The following is a 16,932-nucleotide window of genomic DNA, read 5'->3' on the forward strand; positions in this document are numbered from 1 at the left end:
CTATTTACTTATGTTGTATTTCTCCCTCCAAACACTTTTTAACTTAAGTTTTTGGTCTTTTAAGTGGTTTTATCCAAAGCTGAGTGTAGAGTAAGCCATGTAAAATTAGACTCTCACCTTATTATTTTTTTGAAAGTACTTTTTTTAGGATTTCAACTTTAGATCTTACTGATATTTTCAATACCTCTAATATACCACAAATTTTAAATGAGCTTAATAACAAACTAAGATCATCCTCAATTCTAGAACTCCACCAAAAAAGGCACTTTTATGTGCAAACGCACTAGCATTGTGAGGATTCACTGTAATTCAATCTTTGTGTTAATTAAACCACTGCCTCAGACTGAAGAGTGTATTTGCATCTTGTTTATAGTGGGAAGTGGCTCTACACACATGCACAAGGAACTTCTTATTCAGAGGGTATATGCCGGCCTTATTATTCCTCCAGTGTTGTTAAGGTAGGCTGTGTTTTATTTGTTATATAACTTAATCACAAAGTTTGAATTTAATTTTTATAAATTTTCTGTGTCCTATTGAAAGGAACGAGGGGCACCTGGGTGGCTCAGTTGGTTCAGGATCCAACTCTTGATCTCAGCTCAGGTCTTGATCTCAGGGTTATGAGTTCAAGCCCCATGTTGGGCTCTGCTCTGGGGGTGGAGCCTAGAAAGAAAGAAAGAAAGAACAAAGAAAGAAAGAAAGAAAGAAAGAAAGAAAGAAAGAAAGAAAGAAAGAAAGAAAGAGAAAGAGGCCATGTATTGAATTCTGTCATATATTCCCACCAAGATATGTCATGATTAAACTGTATGTTTCCTTTATTATATAGGAAAATAAATGTTTTATAAAAACTACAGATGAACAATTAAGGTAAACCAGTGTTGTTCAGAACTTTAAAAATCATATACAAATTAACATACAGAGATTACAAAAGCTTTTTTGCATATTATATATAGTTATTTATAAGGACAGGTAAATTACACAAAACTTGATGGCTGAGTTAGCAAGGGAAGATAATTGTTCTTGTGCTGAAAATAGAGTGCATAAACCATTTAAAATATCATATCATACCTTGAAATTCATTTTCAGAAAAAGTAAGATGTTCAAAATGCTGACTTATCTATTTTATCTGGTATTTTTCCCAAGTCACTAAGCTTCTAGTAGATGCTGTCCAAGTAGTCTTATCTAAGTCTTATTAAGACCTTGGAGCATTTGCCTTCAGCTCAGGTCATGATCCCAGGGTCCTGGGATGGAGCTCTGCATCCTCTCCCTTCTCAGCAGGAAGCCAGCTTCTCCCTCTCCCACTCCCCTGCTTGTGTTCCCTCTCTTGCTCTCTCTCTCTCTGTCAAATAAATAAATAAAATCTTAAAAAAAAGGCCTTGAAATTAAAAACTTGTACATGATCTATTTATTACATGGTTCTTTTTATGATTATGCCTTTGATTATGGTATTTTAATAGCACAAATTTTGCATAGTAGAGTCCATATAATCTAATATAGGCTGTCACCACTCCAATTATGACATTACCGTCCATCCAGAACACATTTTAAACTTCAAATGAGTAAGATGAAATAATCAAATTAGGCGACTTTTACCTTTACAGTAACCTGATATCCCACCCCTTTTTGGAAATTAAGTTTTTTATACTTAATATAGAGATTAAAATGTGAAATAGAGCTACCACCAGAGGGAACAATCAACTCTGCCTTGGATTTCAAATCACTGAACTTCTGGTTTTCTTCATAGTAGAAATTTCCTCCTCATGATCACATACCACTGTTGTGCAGTGTGAGACTGTTCTCTGAAAAGATGAACCTCGCATATTTTTTATTTTTGCCACCTTTGAATATCTCGTATATAAAATGTTTATTGTATTGTGTAGGACATTAGTTTATAATTTTTAGCTATCTGTAAGAATGAGTTTATAGAAATCCAACAATGACTATTACTGTGCCACAAAAAAGAATTTCAAAATGTTAGTTAAGACACTCAAAAGGTCATTTGTCTAACCTCATTACAGAATTAAAGGAACTGAGGGCAGGACAGGGAGGTAACAAAGTTCATGGCCTCTCAAATAAGTACTAGTTAACCAGAAGCTAGAAACCAGGTCTCAACCAATAGTTCTAAACACTATGTCTTAGAGTGCATTATCTTATAGAAATTTCTAATGCACATCTTTTCTTGGCCTCAGGACCTTTTGCCTGACCTAAATGTAGTTGCAAGCAGAATTGCACATCAGCTGGGGCATAACCTTGGAATGAAGCATGATGATTACCCGTGTAGCTGTAATTTTGAGAAATGTGTGATGGATCGTGGTGGAAGGTAATATTCAAACAATGTAGAGAAGACATTTAAATATTTTGGGTGTGGCTCTTGGTTAGAACTCCATATTGTAAAGATATATTGTTATTATGTGAACATTTTCCTAATATATTCCATAAGGTCTATAACGAAACCAGCCATGATAGACTGTTGCCCTTTGGGGCTAAATCTCATCAGTTGGTAGTGTCTGTCCTAGTGACATGGTGAGAGAAATTCTAAAACTCCATCTGAACATATAGCAAAAATATACAATGATTAATTAGTAAATTATACTAAGGTGCCAAGGAGAGGAATACACTCTATGTGCCTTGTTTTATCATCTTCGCTATAAACTCTAATTTCCTCCTTCAACTCTTTACTCAAATGTCATTCTCAGCCAAGCTTTCCCCAGCCACCTGATCTAATTTTTCAATCCTCTCTCCTCATATACATACTATGGCATTATCCATCCCTTTCTTCTTTGTTTTTTTTTTCCATTCTTAGTATTAATCACTATCTAATATAGTCTATGCATTACCTACTTAAGCTTGCTTATTATTTTATTCTTCCAACAAAGTATAAACTTCATGAGGTCAGAAGGTTTTGTCTGCTTTCTTCACTGTTTTATCACACTGTCTAGAAAAGTCCGTTATATACTAAGTACTCTATAAATAGTTACAGAATGAATAAATGTCCTATATCCCCCCACCATGCTGTGAATCACCTGCAGCCAGCTCCTAAACTTTACACATTTTTGAACTCCTTCACAGAGAGTACATGGTGCATTTCATATAAGGAAAGCGTTTATAATGATATCAGTGCTTCTATATATTGATTAAATGAAGTAAAGTAGTGAAAGCACCCAAGTACAGTGACTGGCATAGAGTAAGAACTAAGTAACTGATATCTAATTTTATATCATTATCTACACAATTAGTAGTATTTTTCAGGGCCCCACCATTCCAAAGTAATGTTTTTAAGCCTCTAAAAGTCTATCTATCTCCATCATGTGTCAATAATGTCAAGGGAGTCAAAATAAAGACAGAAGGAGGTCTTTTTAATCTTTGAACTTTTCAGAAGGATAGTGCCTACCTAGGATGTGTAAGATATTACTAAATAAATCATTTGTTTCAACAATGTTTATAAAGAACTACTTTGTGCCAGGCATTGTACTAATTAGTACTTATTTAAAAAAAAATACAGTCCCTGCATTGAGAAGCTTGTAATCTTGCATAAATGATAAACAAATATATAGATTGTCAAGAGGAACAAATAAAAAATGATCTAGGAGCAGCAAGCATGTTCAGTCTAAACTGTGGGCTTCAGGAAGGACTTTCTGGATGATACATAGTCAGAGTATGTTCACAAGAATATCATGTGTTGGTTGTTTCAATAAGACATTTTCTATAATAAAAGCCCACTTGCTACTCTCCTATTAACAGTAAAGTAGGAGAAGTAAATGGACTTCTGGAGTTCATCATTTATATTTATTCTTTCTAAATCCTTCATTAAAGTTTCATAGCTATTCTACCACTATGCATTGATAAAATTAATCTTTATTTTTAACTCATTTGAACTCTAGCATTCCTGCACTAAAATTCAGTAAATGCAACAGAATTCAGTATCTGCAACACCTGAAGGATTATAATCCAACATGCATGTTCAATATTCCATTTTCTGATAAATTAAGTAATTACCCATATTGTGGAAACAAGAAGTTGGATGAAGGAGAAGAGTGTGATTGTGGCCCCATTCAGGTATTTGCAAATAATGTCTTTAAATTACAAAGTTTAGGGGCACCTGGGTGGTTCAGTTGGTTAAGCGACTGCCTTCAGCTCAGGTCATGATCCCGGAGTCCTGGGATAGAGTCCTGCATTGAGCTCCCAGCTCAGCAGAGAGCCTGCTTCTCCCTCTGACCCTCTCCCCTCTCATGCTGTTTCTCTCTCTCACTCACTCTCTAATAAATAAATAAATAAAATCTTTAAAAAAAATTAAAAAAATAAATTACAAAGTTTATACTCTACTAGAACCTAGGCAGGGAGTTAACCATTAATCAACCATGATATTCCTTATAAAGTTTTAAATAATGTGGTTTTTTTTGTCTCATTTCAAAACAAGTCATTGGTGTAGCCTCATTGCAAGGCATCTTACCAAGTCATGAATTATGTATAATGATCTTGCTGGAGACCCACCGTATCACATTTGCCTGGTTTGTATAGTAATTGGCTCTTCTTGTAAGAAAGGCCGGTAGGTGCTTTTAAGTCTGATCTCATGCACAGTAGGAATTTGTCCTCAGAGTTAGTCAGTTGAGCTTTACTCAGGGCCTATGAGGCTGGTCTCTATCCCAGCTGGACAGTTCATATTATTAGAAAACTCTGTCTTAATTGAGCAGAACCCTTTTACCCGTCCAAGTATTTATTGGAGCCTTGGTCTCAGGAACATTTAGAATATGCTTTTAAGACAAATTTTAATCTGCTTTCCTCCAACATAGAAGCTATTTCTGTTAAGAGCTTATCAAATAGGTATGAGTCCTAGACAATCAGTTCTTAAATTATCGTGTGTATATACATCACCTGGGGATGTTGTTAAAATGTGGATTCTGATTCTGTAGGCCTGAAGTGAGGCTGAGATCCTTATTCCCAGCAACCTGCAAGATTATGTTGATACTGCTGGTCTGAAGACCACATATGTAGTATGTACACTGTAGACACTACAAAATTCAAAACAAATCTAATAGTTAGTGAATCAGAGACTCCATGATCAGAGTGGGGACAGTGATATGTAAAGAGGTTGCAACACCTAGTTTTCAAATGTCTCAGATTAAATGTAAAGAGGATTTTTTTTTTTAAAGATTTTATTTATTTATTTGACAGAGAGAGAGAGACAGCAAGAGAGGGAACACAAGCAGGGGGAGTGAGAGAGGGAGAAGCAGGCTTCCTGTGGAGCAGGGAGCCCGATGTGGGGCTCGATACCAGGACCGATGGCCTGAGCCAAAGGCAGACACTTATGACTGAGCCACCCAGGCACCCTGTAAAGAGGCTCTTAACTTTGGAAATTGAGGCTTTTGCCTAGGCACATTCTTTAGAATGGTTCTACGGTTTCATTCTAACACAAGAAGTACCTTACATTACATTTTTCAGACAATTTCTTTTGCAATTTTAATTTTGTTCGAGCAGATAAGGCCTATGTGTCCATCCTGCTGTTATTATTTAATGATTCATTAAAACAACAACAAAGTTCAGCTTGAAATACTCAGCATCTTGAGGAAAATGTAAAATTAGATCTTCAGAAGTTCTATTATCTCATATTAAACCTTTAGTATAGAGAAGTAGCAGGACCCTTCCAAAGAATGGAAGTCATCAGGAAAATGGAATGTCAGAAACTTTGGACCTTGTAAGCTGCTGATGAAAATTCATTAGTGTGGAGTACTGAACAGCTAATTGGGAAGAAAACAAAATAGGGGCACCTGGGTGGCTTAGTCAGTTAAGCCTCCAACTCTTAATTTCGACTCAGATCATGAACTCAGGGTCCTGGGATCTAGCCCCGCATTGGGCTTGGTGCTGAGCAGGGAGTGTGCTTGAGATTCTCTCCCTCTCCCTCTGCCCCTCCCCCTGTTCATATGCGCAAGTGCTTTCTCTCTCTCTCTCTCAAATAAATCTTAAAAAAAAAAAAAGTAAAACTTCCAAAGACCAGTTACAAGCAGTCATCTTCATATATATGTCATAGCCAAGGATCATGCATTTGGATTTAACTCTGAAAGACAAGTACTGATAAATTACACAGAATAACTTATTAAACAAGACCTTAACTACAAACCACTTACTGATTTTTAATTTTTTATTATTGCCAGGAGTGCACTAATCCTTGCTGTGATGCAAACAAATGTGTCTTGAGGCCAGGATTTACTTGTGCAGAAGGAGAATGCTGTGAATCTTGTCAGGTAAGGACCTGTGCTAGAACTAGGTTCTCTGTTTTCAGTTTATTAAGTATACATAGGATGACAGAATTGGCTGTCCACTGAATGACCCTACACTACTAATCCCAGATTAGGGTTAGGCTTGCTTGTCCCCAATAAAGCCTCTTCTGGGTTGTTCTGACTTCTAAGCCCTGGGCAATGCTATGGCCTGGGGAGTGGAGAAGTAGGTATCACTTGGTCTTTTAGGAGTAGAGTTATATGATAAACATTATTCTTGTTTCTTTGTAAATCATTGCCAACATATTTAACCTCAGCTCGTGTGTGGTGGTGGTGGAAGGGGTAGCATTCCAACAGTGAACTAGAAGGGAAAAGGATTATACTGGAATTGGAAAGTGAGAGTGACTAGTACATGGAGATATATCCCTAGGAAAGGCAATCAGAAATCCAAATGACTTCTGTCCAAAGTTTTAATGACATTACTTTCAACACACTATATTGTGAACTCACAAAGGAAAGGAAGCATGTCTTATTCATTTTCAAATCTTTCTAGGACTCATTACAATTAAATGCATATTGGGTGGCTGAATAAACGAATATTTCCATGCACTGTCCTCCAGCAATGAGTCAGGGCATTTTTCCAATTCATTTGGAGTGATGTGATTTCTTGGGAGTGGAGATTCCTCATTATAGATAGGCAGGGATTCCCAGTAGTATGTGTGTGCCGGAGATGGTATGTACTGGAGCAAGATGAACAGAACTCTTGCTCATTTCTCCATTTTATGACCTTTCCAACTCTACCCAATGCTGTTCTAATACAGATTTTCAAAAACACCATTGTGTCATTCCTGAAATTACATAAAAGCCAACACATTTACAAATGATAATAATTCTCAGTGGAATGGAGAAGAAAGTGATGATCCAAACTTAAAATCTTTTTCTTTAAGATAAATTAAATGGGTCAACCTTCCTCCTACTTAAACTTAACCTACCTAAATGTATCCAAGATTTATTAGTCTTTTTTTCTTCAACAGATGAAAAAATCAGGGTCCATATGCAGACCAGCAAAAGATGAATGTGATTTTCCTGAGGTTTGTACTGGCTACTCTTCTGCATGTCCTAAGGACAAATTCCAAGTAAATGGATTTCCTTGCAAGAATGCAAAAGGCTACTGCTTCATGGGGAATTGTCCCACCCGGGATGATCAGTGCTCTCAATTCTTTGATAATGGTGAGAGACAATTACACTGAATGGCTGATAAACATAATAGCTATTATGTTATTATCCTGTAAAGATTTGGGGGCAAGATTGAAGATAATGCCATTTGTGGCATTCTTCCCAGATCTTACCTTGAATCTCTCTGGATATTACCTTAATATTAGTTGATATTACCTCTAATATTAATTAACTAGCTCAGTATGTAGGTTAAGGTATGTTTGTTATTTTTTTATATCCATACTCCTCCATAAAATATCTTCCTGATGCAATAAGAGAGCTTTAAAGGGATTTATTTATCCCATTCTGCCTTACCCCTACATGATACTGAAGTTCCAATTACATTAGAAAAATAAGATATTTTATGATTTATAACGTTCATGTTTTTATTATTTTACTCTAATCATTCCATTTTGAATCCTAGAGGTGAAAGACAGTTCTGATCTCTGCTATGAAATGAATAAAAAAGGAAATAGATTTGGATACTGCAAAAACAAGGAAAACAGAGTAATTCCTTGTGAAGAGAAGTAAGTAACATGTAAAGAAAAGCAAGTGCCTTCTAAGAATTTTTTTGCAAATTCAGAACTTCTCTTGTTCTGACAGCCGCTAACCTCTTTTTACTGAGGGGATTAGGAGGAGAGGGAGTGAGGGAACGTGCACACATCCCTGACTGTGTAACTGGCATTTACATACTATATTTATGAGTAGAAGGTCATGGGATATAAGGAGGAAAGATGGGAAAGAGTTAAAATTCTTAGGAAAGAAAGGGAGGAAGAGAAGTTACAAAAAAAATAGGACAGAGCAAACAGGAGGAGGAAAATAAAGTGGAAAAGGGGAAAAGAAGCCAAGAGAGGGAAACAAGTGAAGCCATAACAAGAAAAGAAGAGTAGAACTTCAAATTGGAAGGAAGGGGAGAAGTGGAAGTTAGATCTGATTTTAAAAAGTATTAGCTGTGTCATTCTTCCAGATTTGTTATACTCAGAAAGGCTTTTTTTTTTTTTCTGTGCCACAAAACAGGATTTGGACTGAAAACAACAACAGAAACCTTTGGTCAAAGGTTTCACCTATTCTAGGTGAAACTGGGCAGTCACTTAACTTCCTCTTACTTCCAGTTGTTGCCTAGTCTGTAAAATGGGTATTATAATAATATCAAACTCACAGGTTTGTTGTGAGAATTAACTGATGTGCTCTGTGCAAGAAAGAAATCTTCACATCTTGATGAAAGTTAGACTAACTCAAATTACTAATAGGAAATACCCTTCTGTAAACTTGAGCTAATACTGATTTGTGAGAATCACAGAACTATAAAGAAATACAATCATTTTACATCTTCACCTACTCATCACAGTTCCCAGCATCAGGACTTTGTCTAACCTTTCACCCTGCCTCTCTTGGTGCTTCTACAGCCCATTGATAAGCCTGGGTCTAGAGAAAAGTGGCCAGACCACTTCAATGCCAGCCTCATCTCTATAAATTTCTATTTCCTGGTCACAAGTCTGAAAATATTCTCCCTTTCCTTCAGAGATGTCAAATGCGGAAAGATACACTGCAGCAGAGGGCAGCATTCATCTCTTCCTGGAAAAGAAAAGATTAATCACCTTAAGAAGATTTCAAAGCAGAATATCACCAATGAGTGCAAAACTTTTATTTTATACCACAAGTCTAAAGATTTGGGCCTGGTTGCTCCTGGAACAAAATGTGGAGATGGAATGGTAAGATGAAAGCCCTTTGTTTTATTAAAACTTCTTGGTTCAGCCACTTCAAAACATTATTTTCTATAATTGGTTCCTGAGGGCATATATATGGGAAAGCAGAAACAAATGGGCAACTTTTTTTTAATTGAGCAAAGTGATAATAACACTGTAATAAATATTCATTTTGCCTAATCTCTGTTATACAAAATGATATGTGAATGTGATAAGTGTGCTTAATTAGTATCTTACAGTAGACAGCTAGTGAAATTGTAGACATAATTTTTTAAATTAATTTGACTATGAAGTAGCCATATTTTCTTCAATTATTTTATTCATTCAGCCATATTTATTGGGCACATACTCTGGTGCCAGTAGCCATACTGGACACAAATGATGAAAATATGAGTGTACATGAGAATTTCATAAATTAAATTATATGTATTACAATCTAACACAAGTGCTTTCATAGTGGTGTAATTAATGAACATTTGAGTCCAAAGGAAGAAGTGATTGCCTTCACTTGGAGAACATGAATGGCATATTATGATGCCATTAAATGAGTGACATTTCAGCTTTGACATGATGAACATTTTTCAATTCAGACAAAATGAGAAAAGACTTTTTAAAAAGAAATACCTACGTCATACGCAAAGGTATAAAATGAATGGCACAGTCAGGTAACTGACAATTTCAGTGTGACTGGAGCTTTGGGTAAAATGTCAGAAAATGAAGTTGAGCAGCTAGAATAAGGCCAGATCAGAAGAGGTTTATCATTCCAGGATGAAAACTTTAGAATGTGTACTAAAAAAAACAGCCAACTCATCAAGGTTTATAAACACAAGAATATATGGAAAACATAATACTTTTTAAAAATCAGTTATTTTGAAATAATATAGTTTCTGTCTGTGATATATGTCCTCTCCTCTCATACCACCACCCACAAACATTACAGTTTCATTCATATAATGTGATAGAGAAATGAATTGAAAAACAAAATTCAGAATGTAAAAAAGGGAATTAGAATTTAATAATTTAATGGAGACTTATATTTCAGATCTCTATACTTAACTATTAGTTTCCCATTAAAAAAACTGAATATCAAAATGATGAAGAATCTACATTTGTGAAATTTTAAGTATGTGTATCAATCACATATTAGAAAGTTCAAGTACTTTCAATGATAGTGTGTATGTGGTATCAGACTAAAGAAAACACCAAACAATTTTCTATTCACTCCAGGTAAGAAAAATCATCCAGGAATACTAAGCAGAAGTATGACTTACCCTTCATAGAACCCCATAATGAGTGGCAGTGATTGACCAAAGGAATTTATAGGGAAGCAGTTGTTACTGAATCTTGATCTTATAAGCATGTTTGACCATATGCCACCACATAAAGTGCCTATTTTTTCAAGAGAAGTCTTAATATAGAAGTATACCAATCACAATGGTGCCAGTTATTGGGTCAATTCATAATGAGGGAATTCATGAATAACAAATGCCAGTTTATAGACGTATCACAAAGATACTAGTTATAGGCTTTTCATCTCATTTTACATTGAGAGACTATTTTTAGATATGATTAAATTAAAATGAGTAAAAACATTCTAGTTTCTCATAATAGTTTTTCTTTCTGGGTAAAATTTGATTTGGCATAGAAAATGAGGGCAAACATATCCCATTGCCCTTGGATGCCTTTTTCCTTAGTAATATAGATAAGAAAAATAAAACAAAAGGAAAACAGTGAGAATAGATGAAAAGGGAAGGATAATAGAGTGGAAAGGAAGAAGAGTAGAGGAGAGAGGGGAAGGAAAGAATAATACTAATTAGTCTTCTCTGGCACAAAAGAATTGCTGCAAACCTGTCTCTGTAGTTTTCTCTTTATTAAACATATAAAAATGGCAAAACCAAAATAAGAAACATTTCAATGTTTCCTTTAGTTGAGCCTGAAGTATGCGAAAAGAGATTTACATGGGCTTTAGCAGCATTTTCCAGTGTTTATTTGATCATGTATATATGAAAATCCATTCTATAAGGATAAGCAAAGAAGACAAATAGCAGCAGACAAAAGAATTCAACAGTGTGAACAATGGAGATTAATCTGAGGACTCACAGATGTTAGTCCCCTATGAAACAGATACACATTAAAAAAGAGAGAAATCCTTTAGAAATAAAGTTAAATTTATATTTTAATCAGATTTAAAGGAATATTAAATCTATAAAAATGGTATTATTTGAAAACAACAAGCACTGCTTTCAAATTACAAAATAAATCATAATTACTGATTTATATGTAATTTGAGCAGTAAACCATGAAATGTAGTAAGCCACAAAAAATAGTACATTAGAAACTAAACCTCTTAACACTCAAGAATGAGATAAAGGAACTCTAAAGAAGAAAATGAATAAAAACAGGAAAAATAGTTCTAAGAAACCTGATATAGTTTTAATAGGAATCCTAGATAAAGAGACCATAATATAGGTAAAAGTGTAATTAAAGATATAATAATAAAAAAATGTCCCTGAGCTGAAGAATGTATAAAATAAAAACTCATTTAGTACCAGGAAAAATTCATAGGAAGAAGTGAGCATTTAGACTAACCTTCACAGCATGAAGTCAACAATAAAGAAAATGTTCTATAAGCACAAAAGAAGGCAAGTATCATTTTTCAACAACAACAAAAAAAAACTATCAGGTTATCATTATATTTATCTTCAAAAAGAAATGCCAGAAAATAATGCAACAAAATCTATGGAGCTTTGGAGAATGGAAGTATTAGGACCCTAAAACCATACATACAGCCAAATTATTATTCAGATAGTAAAGCAATAGAAGGACATCCTCACATTATGATGAAAAAAACTATGGTAAATTAGACAGCATTTTTTTCTGAAAAGAAAAATAGTCAAGGAAGTACTCTAGCCAACTGGGAAATGAATTAAACTAAAAAGTTAAATGAGAAGAAAGAACATTAAGGAAAGAGTTGCAAGCAAGAAAATCTATACTAATTTTGAGTAAATTCTAGTTATTTATTATTCATGTGTTTAAGAGCTTAAAAAATATATTGAATAGTGAATAATAACAATCTTTACAAATTTCAATTTTCTCAAATACATGAATTAAGAAGAAGAAAAAAGAATAAAAAGTGTGACAAATGTCTTATCTTATGTAAGGAAGAGTTAATGCTTATTTAGTTTTGAAAACGATAAAATGATTTATATTTAAATATATTAATGTAAACTGAATCCATGTTTAGAAAACAAAACATAGCTTTTAAATAATTGCAGAAAAAAGTAATAAAGATAAAAAGATAAGCTAAAATGTCTAACATTTAAAATCATATAATAAGATGAAAGTAGTAAAATTAAGCATATCACTTATCACAATAAATATAAATGGATTAAAATTTCCCTATCTAAAACGTTAAAGTAATTTTTGAATTGGTGGCCAGAAAGAATTTTCAGGGAATTGCATCAGCAAGATGGTGGAATAGGAAGTGTCCCAGTAATATCTCCCCACAGCAACAATAATTTGGCAGCCAGTCATGGAAAAAGTACCTTTGTAGGAACTTTGAAATCCAGGTAGGATCTTGCAAAACCATGATGGAATCCAAGACCAGAGGTCCATTTTGAGAACAGACCCATGCCTAGGTGACAGGCTTATTGACCATAGTCCTGGATACAGATCCATAAATACCCATATCTCCTGCTGCTTGACTACAGCCTCATTTGGCTTTGGTACCACCACCAACAACATCGGCCTAGGCACTCTTGGAAGACACATCCATCCATACCCCTGGAGGCAGACCTGCAGATCTTGGTCCAACCACAGATCCTGAAATGGCCCTGTAAATTCATTCCATTCCTTCCTATCCCAAGTGAAGTTCTAGACTATCCTCCTGCCCACAGGATTTCCGGGAAACATGCCTGGTCCATGCACCCAGAGGCACCTTGCTCAATGACCCAACAGAAGCCAAGAATCCAATAAGAGATACAACCACCCATGCACCTAGAAGAAGGCCAGCCATCTGACTCAGGTGCTGTGGTAGACCCTTGTCACATTGCCAGTCCACTTGATCAAGGTCACAGAGGCACTCCTGTCCACCCAGATACTATGCAGAATCCACATCTACCCAAGCCCTTAGTCACAGAGCAGTAAACTGCAAATCTTACTACAGACCAGATGGCAGCCACATAACCTGGCTCTAGTCTCACTCAACTGCAATCCCGGAAGCAATCCCATCAGCCCAGGGATCCAACAAGAGGTTTTTACCTGACAAAACCAATCTGTAAAACCTGGAAAATATGTCTGCTCCTTGAAATGCACAGACACCAATGCAACAGTACATGAATCACAAAGATTCAGGCAAACATAATACCATCTGAAGAAAACTCATAAAGCTCTAGCAACTGATCCTGAAGAAATGGATATCTAAGATTTGCTTGACAAAGAATTTAAAGTAATCATTTTAAAGAAGCTCAAAAGGATGCAAGGGACCACAGATAGATGACTAAATGAAATCAGGAAAGCAATGCATGAACAACATAAGTTTAACAAAGAAATAGAAACCATAAAAAAAGAACCAAACAAAAATTCTGGAGCTGAAAAGTACATTATAGAAATGAAAAAGTCAATGGAAAACTTCAACAGCAGACTGGATCATTCAAAAGAAAAAAAGTCAGCAAACTTGAAGATAAGTCATTTGAAATTAGAAAGTTGGAGGAACAAAAGAAAAAAGAATAAAAACTAGTGAAGAAAGCATATGGAACCTATATGACACCAATGACAAAAAATGAATATATGCATTATGTGAGTCCCAGAAGAAGAAAGAGAAAGAGAGAAAGGGGAATAAAGATTATTTTTTAAAATAATGGCTGAAAATTTGCCAAATATTTGGAAGGATATCAACATTCAGATTCTGAAAGTTCAAAAAACTCCAAGTGAGACCAATCCAAAGATTATCCAGAGATACATTATAACCAAATTGTCAAAAGTCAAAGACAGAAAGAGAATTTTGAAAACAAGAGAAAAGTAACTCATCATATAAAAGGGAATGACCATAAAACTATCAATAAATTTCTCAGCAGAAGTCTCACAGGCCAAGAGAGAGTAGGATGATATATCCAAAGTACTAAACAAAACAAAATAAAACAAAAAACAAAATAAATAAACAAAAAACAAAACAAAGAAAACCTCTGCCAACCCATAGTGCTGTATCCAGCAAAGCTATGCTTCAGAAATGAAAAAGAATTAAAGCCATTCTCAAGCAAAAACTGAAGGAGTGCAACACCACTAGACCTGCCTTACAAGTAGTGTTAAACGGAACTCTTCAAGTTGAAACAGAGGATGCTAAGTAACAACATGAAAACATTTGTAGTATAATTTTCATTGGTAAAGGTAAATATACAGTCAAATTCAGAATGTTTTTAATACTGTGAAGGTAGTCTATAAGTGTATTTTAACTCTAACATAAAAGTTAAAAGACAAGAATATTAAAAATAACTATAGCTACAATAATTTGATACTGGGTACACAATATAAAGAGATGTAAAGTGTGATATTAACAGCATGAAATATGGAAGGAGGGGAAGTAAAAGTATAGTAACCACAATGATTAAAAAAAAAAACGCTAGTAGATACGCAAAAGATAAAGAGAAAAAACATCAAAGCATATCACTGCAAAAAATCAACAAAGCACAAAGGAAGACAGGAGAAGAGAAAGGAAGGAACAAAGAAGCTATAAAACAGTCAGAAAACAATTAACAATGAAAATAGTAAGTTCTTCACTATCAATAATTACATTAAGTCTAGATTTATCTCTCCAAAAGACACAGATTGTTGGGTTAAAAAACAACAACCAGGATCCAACAATATATGACCTACAAAACACTCATGTGATGTTTAAGGACATAGGCTTAAAGTGAAAGGATGAAAAAATATTACATGCAAAAGGCAACAAAAAGAGAATAGTGTGGCCATATTTATATCAGACAAAATACATTTTCAATCATAATCTGTCACAAGAAACAAAGATGATCACTATGTGATGATAATGGGGTCAATTCATCAAGAGGATGTAACAGTTTTAAGTATGCATAATATGCACCGAACATTGGAGGACCTAAAGATATAAAGCAAATATACACTAAACAGAAAGGAGAAATACAATAATAGTATGGTACTTTAATACCCCACTTTCAACAATGGATAAGTTATTTACACAGGAAATCAAAAAGAATACAATAGGCTTGAATAACTCTATAGACCAAATGGACCTAACAGATATATACAGAATATTCCATCCAGCAGCCAGAGAATACACACTTTTCTCAAGTAAACTTGGAATATTCTCTGAGATAGATCATATGCTGGGCTACAAAACAAGTCTCAACACATTTAAGAAGACTGAAATAATATCAAATATCTTTTCTGACCATAATAGGAAACTAGAACTCAATAACAGGAGAAAATTTGGAAAATTCACAAATATTTGGAAATTGAACAATACACTCCTGAAAAAAAATGAGTAAAGAAGAAATTAAAAGGGCAGCCAAAAGATACCTGATACAAAGGAAAATGGAAACACAACATAGCAAACTTATGAAATGCAGCAAAACCAGTTCAAAGAGGGAAGTATATAGCGATAAAGCCTATCTTAAGAAAAAAGAAAAATTTCAAATAAGCAACCTAATGTTATACTTCAAGGAACTAGAAAAAGAAGAAAAAAACTAAGTCCAAAGTTAGCAGAAGTAAGGAAATAACAAAGATTTTTTAAAGCAGAAATAAGTGAAACAAGAAAGACAATAGAAGAGATTAAAAACTTGTTTTGGTTTTTAGAAGGTAAAGAGAATTGACAAACCTTTAAGTAGACTGACCAAGAACAAAGGGAGAGGATTCAAATAATGAGATTATAAATGATAAAGGAGACATTACAACTGATATCACAGAAATACAAAGGATCATAAGAGAATACTATGAATAATTATACAAGTTGAATATTTAAAAGAAATGGATAAATTCTGAGAAATATATAATGTACCAAGACTAAATGATGAAGAAATAGAACATCTGAACAAATAGGAGATCAAAACAATAATTAATAATCTCCCAACAAAGAAAAGCCCAGAACTGGATGTTTTTGTATGTGACAACAAAAGCACAGGCAAAAACGTAAAAATAAATAAGTGAGACTATATCAAAGTAAAAGATTTCTTCAGCAAAGGCCACAATCAAGAAAATGAAAAAGTAATCAATGGAATGGGAAAAAATATTTGCAAGCCACATATCTGATAAAGGGTTAATAGATAAAAATAATAAGTAACTCATGCAACCAATAGCAAAAAAACAAAAACAAAAATAGTCCAATTAAAAAAAATGAGCTAAGGACCTGAATGGTTATTTTTTCCCAAAGAAGATATACGAATGACCAACAAGCAAATGAAAAGGAGTTCAACATCATTAATATTCAAGGGAATGCAAATCAAAGCCGCTATGAGATATCACCCCACACCTGTTAGGATGGTTATTATCAAAAAGACAACAAATAAAAACTGTTGGTGAGGATGTGGAAAAAAAGGTACCCTCGTGCACTGTTGGTGGGAATGTAAATTGGTATAGCCATTATAGAAACAGTATGGTGGTTCCTCAAAAAATTAAAGATAGAACTCCCTATGATCCTGGAATCTCACTTTTGGGCACATAATCTAAAAAAGTTGAAATCGGGATCTTGAAGAGTTATCTGCACTCCCATGTTCATTGCACCATTATTTACAATAGCCAAGATATGGAAACAATCTAAATGTCCTTTGACAGGT

General features: G+C 34.4%; 1 protein-coding gene across 1 annotated transcript in view; it reads left to right on the forward strand.

Annotated features, from left to right (window-relative positions):
• ADAM7 (ADAM metallopeptidase domain 7) overlaps positions 1-16,932 on the forward strand; it is a 94,749-nt gene that overhangs the window by 66,536 nt on the left and 11,281 nt on the right. The window contains exons 10-16 of the mRNA XM_088021425.1: positions 374-458; positions 2,187-2,317; positions 3,879-4,053; positions 6,147-6,236; positions 7,244-7,439; positions 7,849-7,951; positions 8,947-9,136. Coding sequence (XP_087877551.1) covers positions 374-458; positions 2,187-2,317; positions 3,879-4,053; positions 6,147-6,236; positions 7,244-7,439; positions 7,849-7,951; positions 8,947-9,136 — 970 coding nt within the window. The remainder of the gene's footprint in view (positions 1-373; positions 459-2,186; positions 2,318-3,878; positions 4,054-6,146; positions 6,237-7,243; positions 7,440-7,848; positions 7,952-8,946; positions 9,137-16,932) is intronic.

The sequence above is a fragment of the Eumetopias jubatus genome, unplaced genomic scaffold (assembly GCF_037043125.1).
Source record: "Eumetopias jubatus isolate StellerSeaLion01/CBP00866 unplaced genomic scaffold, mEumJub1_p1.0 scaffold_2, whole genome shotgun sequence".
Lineage (NCBI taxonomy): Eukaryota > Metazoa > Chordata > Mammalia > Carnivora > Otariidae > Eumetopias > Eumetopias jubatus.